At 47.7% G+C, this 13,283-nt stretch overlaps 1 protein-coding gene across 1 annotated transcript; it reads left to right on the top strand.

The window, feature by feature from the left end:
- Positions 1–459: 459 nt before the first annotated feature.
- Positions 460–8,443, top strand: UCP2 (uncoupling protein 2). The gene is made up of 8 exons (XM_088445837.1): positions 460–598; positions 2,887–3,044; positions 4,456–4,670; positions 5,315–5,522; positions 5,787–5,981; positions 6,356–6,457; positions 6,596–6,776; positions 6,968–8,443. Exons 3-8 carry the CDS (start codon positions 4,545–4,547, stop codon positions 7,080–7,082), a joined length of 927 nt encoding a protein of 308 aa, XP_088301963.1. The 5' UTR covers positions 460–598; positions 2,887–3,044; positions 4,456–4,544; the 3' UTR covers positions 7,083–8,443.
- The last annotated feature ends 4,840 nt before the right edge of the window (positions 8,444–13,283 follow it).

The raw sequence follows: 13,283 nt of genomic DNA, 5'->3' as shown, positions 1-13,283 counted from the left end.
CACTATACAGGTCACAGTGAGTGATAATGTCTCTGCTCTGTGACATTATATAGGTGTATGTACAGTATAATACTTTGGCCCCCTTATATTACACCCTATGCTGCACTATACAGGTCACAGTGAGTGATAATGTCTCTGCTCTGTGACATTATATAGCTGTATGTACAGTATAATACTTTGGTCCCCCTTATATTACACCCTATGCTGCACTATACAGGTCACAGTGAGTGATAATGTCTCTGCTCTGTGACATTATATAGCTGTATGTACAGTATAATACTTTGGTCCCCCTTATATTACACCCTATGCTGCACTATACAGGTCACGGGGCGGGGACAGACCGGTATTAGGCACCTGCTGGCCGGATGAGGGGGCGGGCTGATGCGGGGATGTGGGCGGGGTGAGCACAGGACCCCGCCCCCTTCCCGGCACTTTCCCTATATAAAGCAGCTGAGCCGGCTCACTGTCTCCTCTCTTCACCCGCAACATCTGCAGCCTCAGCACTGTCCCCGCCTCCTCCCAGTCACCCTCTGCTGCCCCCAACACACACAGGGTCTCCCCCCTTCCTGCCGGACTGATTCATCTTCTTCCCCCGCCGGTAAGTGGCCGCACGTGTGCCCGGTTCCTCCGCTGTGTGTGTGTGTGCCTGGTTCCTCCGCTGTGTGTGTGTGTGCCCGGTTCCTCCGCTGTGTGTGTGTGTGCCCGGTGCCTCCGCTGTGTGTGTGTGTGTGTGTGCCCGGTGCCTCCGCTGTGTGTGTGTGTGTGCCCGGTGCCTCCGCTGTGTGTGTGTGTGTGCCCGGTGCCTCCGCTGTGTGTGTGTGTGTGCCCGGTGCCTCCGCTGTGTGTGTGTGTGCCCGGTGCCTCCGCTGTGTGTGTGTGTGCCTGGTGCCTCCGCTGTGTGTGTGTGTGCCTGGTGCCTCCGCTGTGTGTGTGTGTGCCTGGTGCCTCCGCTGTGTGTGTGTGTGCCTGGTGCCTCCGCTGTGTGTGTGTGTGCCCGGTGCCTCCGCTGTGTGTGTGCCCGGTGCCTCCGCTGTGTGTGTGTGTGTGTGCCCGGTGCCTCCGCTGTGTGTGTGTGTGTGTGTGCCCGGTGCCTCCGCTGTGTGTGTGTGTGTGTGTGCCCGGTGCCTCCGCTGTGTGTGTGTGTGTGTGCCCGGTGCCTCCGCTGTGTGTGTGTGTGTGCCCGGTGCCTCCGCTGTGTGTGTGTGTGCCCGGTTATTTCTCAGTTACCGCTTCTTTTGTCTCTTCTTGCTGAGTCTCTGGATGGAAAGTGACCTGAGGGTGCATTATGAGGAGAGGGGGGGAGCAGTGTACGAGGGTGAGGGTACAGTATATGGGGAGGACAATAGTGTATATGGAGGGTGGGGCGCACTATATAGGGGTGCAGTATATGGAGGGTGGGGCGCACTATATAGGGGTGCAGTATATGGAGGGTGGGGGCGAACTGTATATAGGGGTGCAGTATATGGAGGAGGGGATGCACTGTATATAGGGGGGGGGCAGTATATGGAGGAGGGGGATGCACTGTATATAGGGGGGGCAGTATATGGAGGGGGATGCACTGTATATAGGGGGGCAGTATATGGAGGAGGGGATGCACTGTATATAGGGGCAGTATATGGAGGAGGGGGATGCACTGTATATAGGGGGGCAGTATATGGAGGAGGGGGATGCAGTATATGGAGGAGGGGGATGCACTGTATATAGGGGGGCAGTATATGGAGGAGGGGGATGCAGTATATGGAGGAGGGGATGCACTGTATATAGGGGCAGTATATGGAGGAGGGGGATGCACTGTATATAGGGGGGCAGTATATGGAGGAGGGGGATGCACTGTATATAGGGGGGCAGTATATGGAGGAGGGGGATGCAGTATATGGAGGAGGGGATGCACTGTATATAGGGGGGAGACTCTGCTATCCTGGTAACAGGTGCTCAGTGCCTGTGTTGGGGGATTGCTGCTGTTGCTGACATCTGATCTTGTCCTGTAGCCTCTCAGCTCCTTTGTCCCCTGTCTGTGCTGTGTTGCTGCATTACTGACCCTTGGTATAAGTGGGGGAGTTCTGATACCCCATAGCCCCCATCTGGCTGTCGCTCTGAGATCCCTATCATGTGTGTGTGTAACTTTTATTATTTCCCCTTGTTAGTTAGGGCATTAGTGCAATGTTTATGCAGCTTGGGCAGTGTCTCAGCTTCTTTACTACCCTCCCCCAATATAGGGCTCTATAAGACACAGCCTGAGTCTTTTATCTTTATGGTAATTGCACATCTGCTGGGTACAACCAGAGTTTTCAGTGATGGGCAATGTACTAAGGGAATCGGTATGTACTACTACGCACTAAATGATGTCCCAAGAAATATCTGCTCTTCCATGTTAATCAGATGTATGAGTAGAGAGCTATGCGCTGTTGGTCGCCATTCCTACTGTCTGTTCAATTTATTTCCAGTTATTGGAGACTATAAATGTAAAATGTTTAATTTGCTAAACATGGCATGATGTAGTGTTTCAGGGTCCGCTGCAGCTCTAACCCATATTAGCTCTAACCCATATTTGCTCAAATGCATTGTGTCCCTAGAAGCTGCATACTATGGTATTGTCAGCTGGTGAAATCCCCTGTATTGTACTTTCTCCTAATCCTAACTCTGGAGCACAAGATAATGGGGGAGGTGTATCCCCTGCTCCCTACTGTGCATTATAAAGCTATTAGCCTGCGCTTTACATGGAGTCTGCAGAACAATTCTTTACTAGGTAAGTCCCAGCATGAATGGCTCTAGAGATGCTGGGAGTAGTAGTTCTACAGCAGCCGCAGGACCCACAGCTTGCTTTTTGCTACTGTCATGTGTTAAGTCCCAATTGCAGTTACTGACTGGCATCTCTTGTTCTTTCAGGATAAGTATTATGTTTATACAGAATCTTCATTACCAACGTTTTTCTATGGAAAGTAAAGGGTACCGTATATCCACGGGCAGTGGTAAATGCGACGGCCGGGACGCCTTCAGGGAAGCCTGATCCATCCTCTCCGCTCCAGCTGGAATACTTGAATAAGGTGAATCTGATCTGTGTGTTTTCTGTGTATTTATTGGAGATGACTTTCTGCCAGTGGTAGTCCTGTCACATAATGACATCTGTATCCATAGTGGGCATAATACAGGTATAGGAAATACTGACAAGTGTATACACATAATACTTAGCCACTGTTTATTTCATAGATGATACAGTAGCCTCTCATTATACAAAACAGCAGCCGTGGCCTTGTAAGCTGATCCTTGACGACTGTGTAATACACCCCATGTTATCGCTGGTCTCATACACTATGTAGGTGAAAGGTCCCAGAGAGGGGGAGGGGGGGGGGGTATATCCATCTGAGTGTACACTTAACCCTTTGCTATAACTCACTCGTAGCTGGATAGATTCAGCATTGTTCCTCTTGTATACTGTGGCTGGGGAATAGCAGAAGATGTTACTGTGTAGTGAATGTTGGCGCATGTTCTCTAGTTTGCACAAGACGTAGAACACTATAGCGCAATGATCCGCTCCAACAGAACAATTTGTCCTTTTATCGGTCACTGTTATCTCTCCACGTCTGGCCTAGTGCATGTACTGGCCTACACCCTGCATGGGATATAGTCAGTATGCCAGCCGCCAGAATCCTGACACTGAAAGTCCAATATGGGACTAAAGATGAGCGTCTAAATACAGACTCCTATCATTAGCCCCACGCCGAAATCCCATTGCCCGGCATACCGAATGTAGGTCTGCCAGATGTCGCGTGTTAGTTGGGTGGGGGAGGGTTAGGGTTAGGCACCCCTCAGGAGGTTGGGGTTAGGCACCCTCTCAGGAGGTTTAGGGGGGAGGGTTAGGCACCCCCAAGGGATGTTTAGGGGGAGGGTTAGATATACTTGCCAGCCAGCGTTGGGATTATGATGTGCCGGGCTTCTGGAGTCATGATTTGAACCGACTCCTTTTAAGCTATCGGTATTTCATACCCAACCCGCCTGCATATGCCCTACAGAGGGGCATTCTGGGAGAGTAATGCTTCCACAGATTGTCCCGTGCAAAACAGTTATGTTTTGATGATGTATATTGTATGCAGTAATACTAAATGCACCCCGCTCTAGAAGAACCATTCGCTTACTCTATAGTGTAATGTACGGGCTGGTAGGTCTGGGAACATTGGTGGCTGGGCTGAGTTCCTAAGCATTCAAGATCAGTCATGGTCCCAGCACCTGCATACCCTCAACGTGGGGCCCCATCACTGACAGCACGAGATCAGGGGCCCATCAGATATTCATAATGCAACACATTGATTCACTTGGTGCTACTGATGTCCATCTGTGAGACTGTGTGGTCTTGTACACTCGTTCAGAAGGTGTGTGTGTGTCATATTAATACTCTGTATAAGCTGCGTTATTGATCTGACCTAGCGCTGTACACTAACTAATGTGTTTGTTGTTTAGACTCCGGCAGAGTTTATCTGGCTTGTCTTATCACTACAACACATCCCTAGTTTTTATCTTGTGGTCTTTACACCACTCAAAGCCTCAAGATGGTTGGATTCAAACCCACAGATGTGCCCCCTACTGCCACAGTGAAGTTCCTCGGCGCCGGAACGGCTGCTTGTATAGCAGACCTCTTCACCTTCCCACTGGACACCGCCAAAGTCAGGCTACAGGTTGGTTTTGATCTGTCTGCAGAAGTTTTCAAAATGCATATTCATGATGCTGGTGGATGTACTACAGAGGCAATAAGGAGAAATAAAACCTTTGTCCTAGCATTTTTGTGTTTTTGTATGATTATGACTATTTACTGACTTTGGGTTCACTGTAAAACTGGCCAGTCCTGCAGCCATCTGTAACGCTGACCGTAGCCAGGGCCACAACTAGGGGGTGGGGGGCTGGAGGTTCACGTGGACCGCTGCATCCGCAGCCAGTGTTCTCCAGGCCGCAGGGAGGATCCAAGCTGGATGCCCGCTGAGATTTTATTACCAGCCCTAACCTCCCACACACCCACCCCCCCTACCTGGGGTGCCTAGCCCTAACTGCCCCCCCCTCCACGCCCAGCTTACCTTCGTTCGGTGTGTTTGGCTCCCGGCGTGGGTGTAATGACTATGGGAATTACCTCCAGGGGGCATTACTGTGGGGGGTTTGTCAAATTACTGTCCTGCCCCAGGTGACAAAAATCCTAGTTTCAGCCCTGCCGTAGCTCATGTTTTAGGCTTCAGAAAAATGCCTGGTCAGATGCTTCCTTTACTAATCAGACTTATTTTCTTCGTTTACATGACATTAGACGTGAATTCTCTTGAACTGTTCCCTGCAGATCCAAGGAGAGACAAAGACCCCAGTCAGCAAGAAGGCCGCCCAGTATAAGGGAGTCTTCGGGACTATCTCCACCATGGTCAAAACGGAAGGGCCACGAAGCCTCTACAACGGGCTGGTAGCCGGTCTCCAGAGACAGATGAGCTTTGCCTCCGTCCGCATCGGACTGTATGACTCTGTCAAGCAATTCTACACCAAAGGATCTGACCGTAAGTAAATTTCCTCAAACCGAGCACCCCCCACACATTTAGGGTGTTGACTCGCAGTCAATGGGTGACTTTACTTTTCAAGTGGATGTGACACCTTAAATCTGACTACAAATGTTGCCTCCACAATGAATCCCACTAGCTTGTAGAACATCCTAGGAAAAATTAGGGTGGGTCTTTAATCCACCCGGGGCAAGATAAATGATCCTGTGTGGTTAGAGCAGATCTCTGTGGGGTTCATCTCACCCTTTACATTATTTCTCACAGATGTAGGGATTGGAAGCAGACTGCTCGCTGGATGTACCACAGGAGCCATGGCGGTGGCTATTGCCCAGCCCACAGATGTGGTGAAGGTGCGTTTCCAGGCTCAGACTAACACCTCCAGCTCTAGAAGGTACAAAGGGACCATGGACGCCTACAAAACAATCGCCAGAGAGGAAGGAATGCGCGGCCTGTGGAAAGGTTTGTTACTCCATTTTCTTGGCAGTTGTGTCCAATGCACGTGCTGCAACGTCCCCACAGGTGCTCAGCCTATTACAAAGGAGATGAGGGCAACTATTTAGCCGTGTGGAGAAATATATTAATTTTAATTTGTTTGGCTTCTAGCTATAATTTAGTGTGTTTTATAATCGTTGGCTACAATCTGATTAGTCCTCTTCAGAAGGTTTGTCCCTTCTCCCCCACCATAGTGATGTAACTAGTTATTCAGGCAACAAAATGGCTGATCTGGGTCCAGTTATCACCTAGGAAGTGGTGGTTTCTCAAAGTTAAAATGAACAGGTTGTAGTGCATTGTGGGTGAAGGGATGTTTAATACCCATCTCTCTCTATACCCAGGTACTGCCCCCAACATCACCCGTAATGCTATCGTGAACTGCACGGAGCTGGTGACCTATGACCTCATCAAGGACTCTCTTCTGAAATCCAACCTTATGAGTGGTGAGTCTCCTTTATATCTGTGTCGCCATCACAAATGCATTCCTCATCGGGTCTGGTATCTGGTTATGTATAATGTGGAGGCGACATGACCGGCCAGTGCGGCTGTTTGGTAGTAACGGCTGATTTGCGGTTTTGCAGACACCCTCCCCTGTCACTTCATCTCTGCGTTCGGAGCTGGTTTCTGCACCACTGTGATCGCTTCTCCTGTCGATGTAGTGAAGACAAGATACATGAACTCTGCCAAGGGACAGTACCAAAGTGCCCTGAACTGTGCCCTCGCCATGATCCGGAAGGAGGGGCCCAAGGCTTTCTACAAGGGGTAAGTTTTGGATATTTTATATATCTTATTTTTTTTTTGAAAAATGCAGGACTATTACAGCCCTTATTAGACCCTGGCACAGCCTATAGGAAGGGAATAGGGGAAGTGAGGGTAATGCTCTGCATTGCAGCCTATGGAAAGTGTGAGGGTAATGCTCTGCATTGACAGCTCCTTTCTCTCTCTGTGCACAGGTTCATGCCCTCTTTCCTGAGGCTGGGGTCCTGGAACGTGGTCATGTTTGTGACTTATGAGCAGCTGAAGAGAGCCATGATGTCGGCCCGCAGCTCCTGGCAGGCCCCTCTCTGACCCTGACGAAGCACCCGTCCAGCGGGCTGTGTGTGTGCTTAGAATTATCTGTCTACCTCTTATTGCTTGCACTAGGTTTTACCTCTCCCCATGTCCAGTAAATCAAAGTACGCATCAGTTTTTTTAATGCCCGTCGCAGCTGGCTGAAGTGCGGATTATGTTGCTGAACCCCCAGAATTAACCACTTTTAGATGTGAGATGAGCTGTATTGGGTGCCTTCAGGAGTAGGTGACATTTGGCATCATAACCTCTGTGCCAGCTGGTGACTGAGGGTATGGGAACCGCTGTGGTGCCAAATGTCTCCAACGCCTGCAACTTTTTATACATTTCTGCTACAACAAACCTGACAAGTGTCTCTAGATCTCCTTTTTCTATATCAAACCATAACTTACACTGGCTTTTAGCTCCGTCTCTGCCTTATTTTAAAATAATTTTTGTAGAATTTTTTTAAATTGGAATAAATGGGCCCCTTGTTCTTATCCTAAGAACTATGAAATGCTGATATGGTCTCCCAGCTGTGGCCACTTTTTTTTTTTTTAAATCTAAAGTGTATGACTCAACACTGGAGGCAGCCATCTTGTGTGCTGAACCATTGCTGAGAATGCAGCCTATCGGCTCACTGGGAACTAGACCTGTGGAAATGCCTCGGTAATGTCACTAGTGAATTTATAGCTGGGTATTGGTTGATGCTACAAAATGGCTGTCACTGAGGGTAGTCCCTGGCACAAGACTTCCTCAGCAGACCACCCAAGTACCACTAACCCTAATTACTATGGTCAGCCTATGCCTTTCACAAGTGCTTGAAGACAAACTCTAAAATGGGGGAAAAAATAAATAAATTACCTTTGGTGACATCAGACTTCTACTGGAAACCTTTGTCAATAACACTATCCAACAGTCTGAGGAGATGGGGTACCACTGCACCCCTCTGCTGGATAGGGTTATTCACAGCTGCTGGTCCTTATGTGACTCCTCCAATGCAAATATTATTCCCCCCCCCCCCCCCCCCTCAATCTGTCTTTTATTCCATGACCTCTGTATGGACGAAGCATGTTGTCAGCAAACAGCGGCTTCTGCTTTTTCGTGGTTTCCCATGTAATGACTGTCACATTCCAGGCTCTGCTGACGTGATCGTTACTCATCTCTGCTTCCTGCTCTGTAGGTGTACAGCGGAGTCCGGTAACATGTCGCCCTGAGCCGCCTTCTCTGCTCTCCCCCCTCCCTGTAATCTTACCAAATAAGCTGCTGTTTACTGGTTGTTTTATCTTGTCTGTCTTCTGTGTGGATGACTCTGCAGAACGTCAAATAAAGTCAATGCACAAAAAACTGCCTCTAAGCTTCTTTACGTAGATGGATTCAGATCCTGCTGTGGGCTGTCAACTGGTTGGATGGAGAACTGTAAAACTAGAATTATCTACTCTAAAGTAAACCCATTTGTGAATGCTCAGATCAGTAGTCGCCAACCTTAATTTAGTCAAGCAGCTCCTCAGGAGGCTTCATTAAAGTTGTAGAAGAGAAGAAAAAAAAAAAAAATCTGTCTAATAACCGAACAATTGAAGGTCATTTAAAAAAAAAATGTCAAATACCGTATAAGCCGAGTTTTTCAGCACATTTTTTGGTGCTGAAAAAGCACCCCCCTCAGCTTATACTCGAGTGAAATGTGTAGCGCTGACCGGACTGAGTTCGGTCAGCGCTACACACAGCCGCCGGAGCCGGCAGCTGTGTGTGTAATCAGCAGCCGATGAGAGTCTGTCAGACACTCAGCGGCTACTGCTGCTCCCACTGCGGGAGCCATTTTCCAGGGGGGAGGGAGAGACTACTGGGGGCACTACCAGGGGGGGGGGGAATTACTACAGGGGGCACTAAAAGGGGGATTACCACTGGGTGTACTACCAGGAGGGGATTACTACTGGGGGCACTACCAGCTGCTGCATTTCCCACCCTAGGCTTATACTCGAGTCAAGTTTTCCCAGTTTTTTTTGTGGTAAAAGTAGGTACCTTGGCTTATATTCGGGTCGACTTATACTCGAGTATATAGGGTAACAGAAAACAGCCATGCATTTAATTATTAGTGATATTGTTGTAGTTTGTAGATAAAATGTAAGCACAGACACCTTTCACTGTTAATTACCAGCCCCAAGGTGTTATGTGCAGTAGAGGAGCAAAAGATACTGTATAATCAGGGCTGCTGTGTGATTTCCCAGCAGGGCTGGGCGGTAGTCGCTCGCTCCGCAGTAGTGTAGACACCATGGGTGGAAGAACGTCGGGTGAGGAGGTCACTTCCTCCTAGGTTACTTGGCAGTACTGCAGCTAGGGGTGAGCTACCAAAATTAAGACCGGGAGCTACAGGTTGGAGACCACTGCTTTAGGTACAAATGATCATATAACACCTCCTAAGATGAGTGGATGCTACATACTGACTGGAGCATTTGCCATCTAGATAAAGGCCAGGGGTAGCATTGAATGGGGTGATGGCTTGTTGCTGCCACCCAAATGTCTCCAGGACAAGACTGGGTGTTGGGAACAGAAACATCAGTATATAAAATGTTAAACACTAATTGCATGTCATTCATTTCTAAATCCAGCCTGGAGTACAGTACCAGTCAAAAGTTTGGACACCTTCTCATTCAATGGTTTTTGTTTTAAAAATTTTTTCAACATAGTAGATTAATACTGAAGACATCAACTATGGAATTATGTTGTAAACAAATCAAAATGGTTTAGATTCCTCAAAGTAGCCCCCTTTCGCTTTGACAGCTTTGCACACTCATGGTATTCTCTCAATCTGCTTCATGGGGTAGTCTCCTGGAATGGTTATGAAGTAACAGGTGTGCCTTGTCAAGAGGCAATCTGGGGAATTACTTGCCTTAGTGTGTTTGAGACCATCGGTTGTGTTGTGCAGAGGTAGGGTTAGTACACAGTGGACACCACTATTTGACTACTGCTGTAATCCATATTATGGCACCAACCACTCAACTCCGTAAAGAGAAATGACAGTCCATCATTACTTTAAGACATGAAGGTCAGTTGATATGGAAAATTTCAAGAACTTCGAATGTATACTCAAGTGCAGTTACAAAACCATCAAACGCTATGATGAAACTGGCTCTCATGAGCACCGCCCCAGGAAAGGAAGACCAAGAGTTATATCTGCTGCAGAGGATAAGTTCATTATTGTTACTGGCCTCAGACACGGCTACTTAACAGCACCTCAGATTAGAGACCACATAAAGTCTTCAGAGTTCAAGTAGCAGACAAATCTCAACATCAACTGTACAGAGGAGACTGCGTGAATCAGGCTTTCATGGTCTTATTGCTGCGAAGAAGCCACTACTGAGGAGGAACAACAAGAGAATTGTTTGGGCCAAGAAACACAAGGGATGGACATTAGACCAGTGGAAATCTGTACTTTGGTCTGATGAGTTCCAATTTGAGATTTTTGGATCCAACCGCCGCGTCTTTGTGAGACGCAGAGAAGGTGAGCGGATGGTTTCTGCATGTGTGGTTCCCACTGTGAAGCATGGAGGAGGAGGTGTGATGGTGCTTTGCTGGTGATTTATTCAAAATTCAAGGCACACTTAACCAGCATGGCTACCACAGCATTCTGCAGCGCCATGCCATCCTCTCTGGTTTGCGCTTACTGGGACCATCATTTGTTTTTCAACAAGACAATGACCCAAACACACCTCCAGGCTATGTAAGGGCTGCTTGACCAAGAAGGAAAGTGTGATGGGGTGCTGCATCAGATGACCTGGCCTCCACAATCACCCGACCTAAACCCAATTGAGCTGGTTTGGGATGAGTTGGACGCAGAGTGAAGGAAAAGCAGCCAACAAGTGCTCAGCACCTCTGGGAACTCCTCATAGACTGTTGGAAAACCATTCCAGGAGACACCTCATGAAGCTGATCGAGAGAATGGCAACAGTGTGCAAAGCTGTCATCCAAGCAAAAGGGGGCTACTTTGAGGAATCTAATATATAAAAGATATTTTGATTTGTTTAACACTTTTTTTGTTTACAACATAATTCCATGTGTGTTCTTTCATAGTTTTGATGCCTTCAGTATTAATCTACTATGGTGAAAATAATTTAAATAAACAAAAAACCATTGAATGAGAAGGTGTGTCCAAACTTTTGACTGGTACTGTATAACGCGGCAGCTGGAAGACTTGGTTCATGTTTTGCTTCAACGAGGGGACTCTTTGTACCTAGGCAAACATCCAACTCCCTTTATTGTACTTCTCAGAAACCTATTAGGCTGTTTACCGCCTGGATGTGTCAAAGTCCCTTGTTCTCTCCCACTTATCAGCTGTTAATGGTTTTAGTAGAAGTTCCTGCACCAGATTCATCAAGGCACGGTCATTTCCTTAAAGTGGACCTGTCCCCCCTCAGTGGTAGTGGCCATTCTGGGGTCTGGATTATTATACACGAGGACAGGATGTGAGGTGACTGGAGATGGAGATCTGGCAACGGCAGTCGGCATTCACAGGTATTAGCCATGCTTGTGTGCCAGGGACGTGGGGTTTGGCTACGTTCAAGTGGTCCCCTAGACTTAAGTATGTTGTTCCTCATATCTGGGTTTGTGCCTAACAGAAATGGTATGAATTGTGCCTAATGTTAGTTATAATAAACCTGGCACCCAAACATTAGTACAAACCCTCTACTTTATACAGTAAGTGCATCTTCTGCTGGGAGGAGCTGAGACTGGGCAGATGGGGTTAATACTCGCTGTGCGCACTCTGGCGCCTGATGTACAGTAACCAGCTATTATGTTGCACAATGAGAATAAAAGGATGGAAAGTGCAGATATACAGCGATGTCTGGTCATTAGAAGGGAGCTGCCCAAACTAAAGACCTGTCACACAGTCAGTGGTGCAGTATATGTGAGGTCGGCCTATCGGTTCCATGGAACGCGCTTTACACAGGAAATCCGTTCTACGGCCCTGATTCCCTACAGATGGCAGCTGTGATCACGCACGTAGGTCCACTGCGAAAATAAGCTCATCTTTGCAATCGCCATGCCGTCGCAGCACAACATAGGGACGCTCACTTCCCCTTACTCACATACTTTGCAAAACAGCAAAAACAGTGAGTACCATCGCAGCCTCACGCACAGTTGCACAGGCTCTGACCTTACTCAGGAATTACTGACCTCATCGCATGCAGTGAGAGCCTAGGCTGCGTATGGCATCGCAGTGACTAATTTATGCACACCCCTGTCACCCAGCAGGTGCACAGGTGTACTCATTACTCACTGACACATTTCAAAAGATCCACAGGCGAGATAATTATTGTGATTCCGTGAGGAGAGCTAGAAAACATGCACTGTTTGGGGTCCTGAGGACCGAGTTTGAGAACCTGTGGTCTACGGTTATCACAGTTTTTTTTTTTTTTAACTCTTTATTTGTTCAAGGACACAGACAATAGAATTCTGCATTAAAAAGAATAGAAATGATGAATCAGAAATGTCTCCAGTTTTTTCCAAAATTTTGTGAAACCAGGTAAGCAAACATAAACCCCCAAAAAGGGGGGAGGAGGGAGAAACAGGTATATAGCAAATAAGACACATTAGAAAAATACAAATAAGTAGCGATGGAGTAATACTGGGCATCCACTATACCATTATCTGTCAGATATCTGTCCAATCTGGCTGGTTGGAATGAAAACCTGGCAATATATGGGAGCGGAATCGGTATGATTTACAGCCGGATCCATGCCCGGCGGTTGGAATCCTGACAGCGGCATCCTGGCAGAGGAGGAAATCCTGATCGTCCTAAGGTAAGTATTCTCTAACCTAATTCTATCCCCTAACCTAACCCTCCCTTAGGGGTGCCTAACCCTAATCCCCCCCCAGAGACTAACCCTAATCCCCCCTCTAAGTGCCTAAACCTAACCCCCCTCCTTCCCCACCGCCTAAACCTAAGTTCCCTGGGGGGTGCCTAACCCTAATATCGACGCCTCTCTTTAGACCCTTGCTGGGAAATTACAGGTCGGGAAGCCGGCTTCCCGACTGCATACCGTGGGAGCAAATGACAGTCCATCATATGGTCTTAAACACTGGAAAACGGACAAAAAACAATTGTTCAAATTGGTTAAAGTCGTGTATTTTAACCAATTTGTCTGACCGACCATTTTTGTCTGTTTTCCAGTGTTTGTGAGCAAGCGGACGATGGTCATTTGCTCCCATACATTACCAGGTTTT

This window comes from Taudactylus pleione, unplaced genomic scaffold (assembly GCF_031769625.1).
Source record: "Taudactylus pleione unplaced genomic scaffold, aTauple2 ptg000390l, whole genome shotgun sequence".
In the NCBI taxonomy this organism is placed as follows: domain Eukaryota; kingdom Metazoa; phylum Chordata; class Amphibia; order Anura; family Myobatrachidae; genus Taudactylus; species Taudactylus pleione.
This window is presented reverse-complemented; position numbering and strand designations above follow the sequence as displayed.

Excerpts from the sequence above, each read along its gene's own strand:
- UCP2 (XM_088445837.1), top strand. The coding sequence starts at position 4,545 with ATGGTTGGATTCAAACCCACAGATGTGCCCCCTACTGCCACAGTGAAG. Across the intron at positions 5,523-5,786 it reads CTACACCAAAGGATCTGACC|ATGTAGGGATTGGAAGCAGA; the intron begins GTAAGTAAATTT and ends TATTTCTCACAG. Across the intron at positions 6,458-6,595 it reads GAAATCCAACCTTATGAGTG|ACACCCTCCCCTGTCACTTC; the intron begins GTGAGTCTCCTT and ends GCGGTTTTGCAG.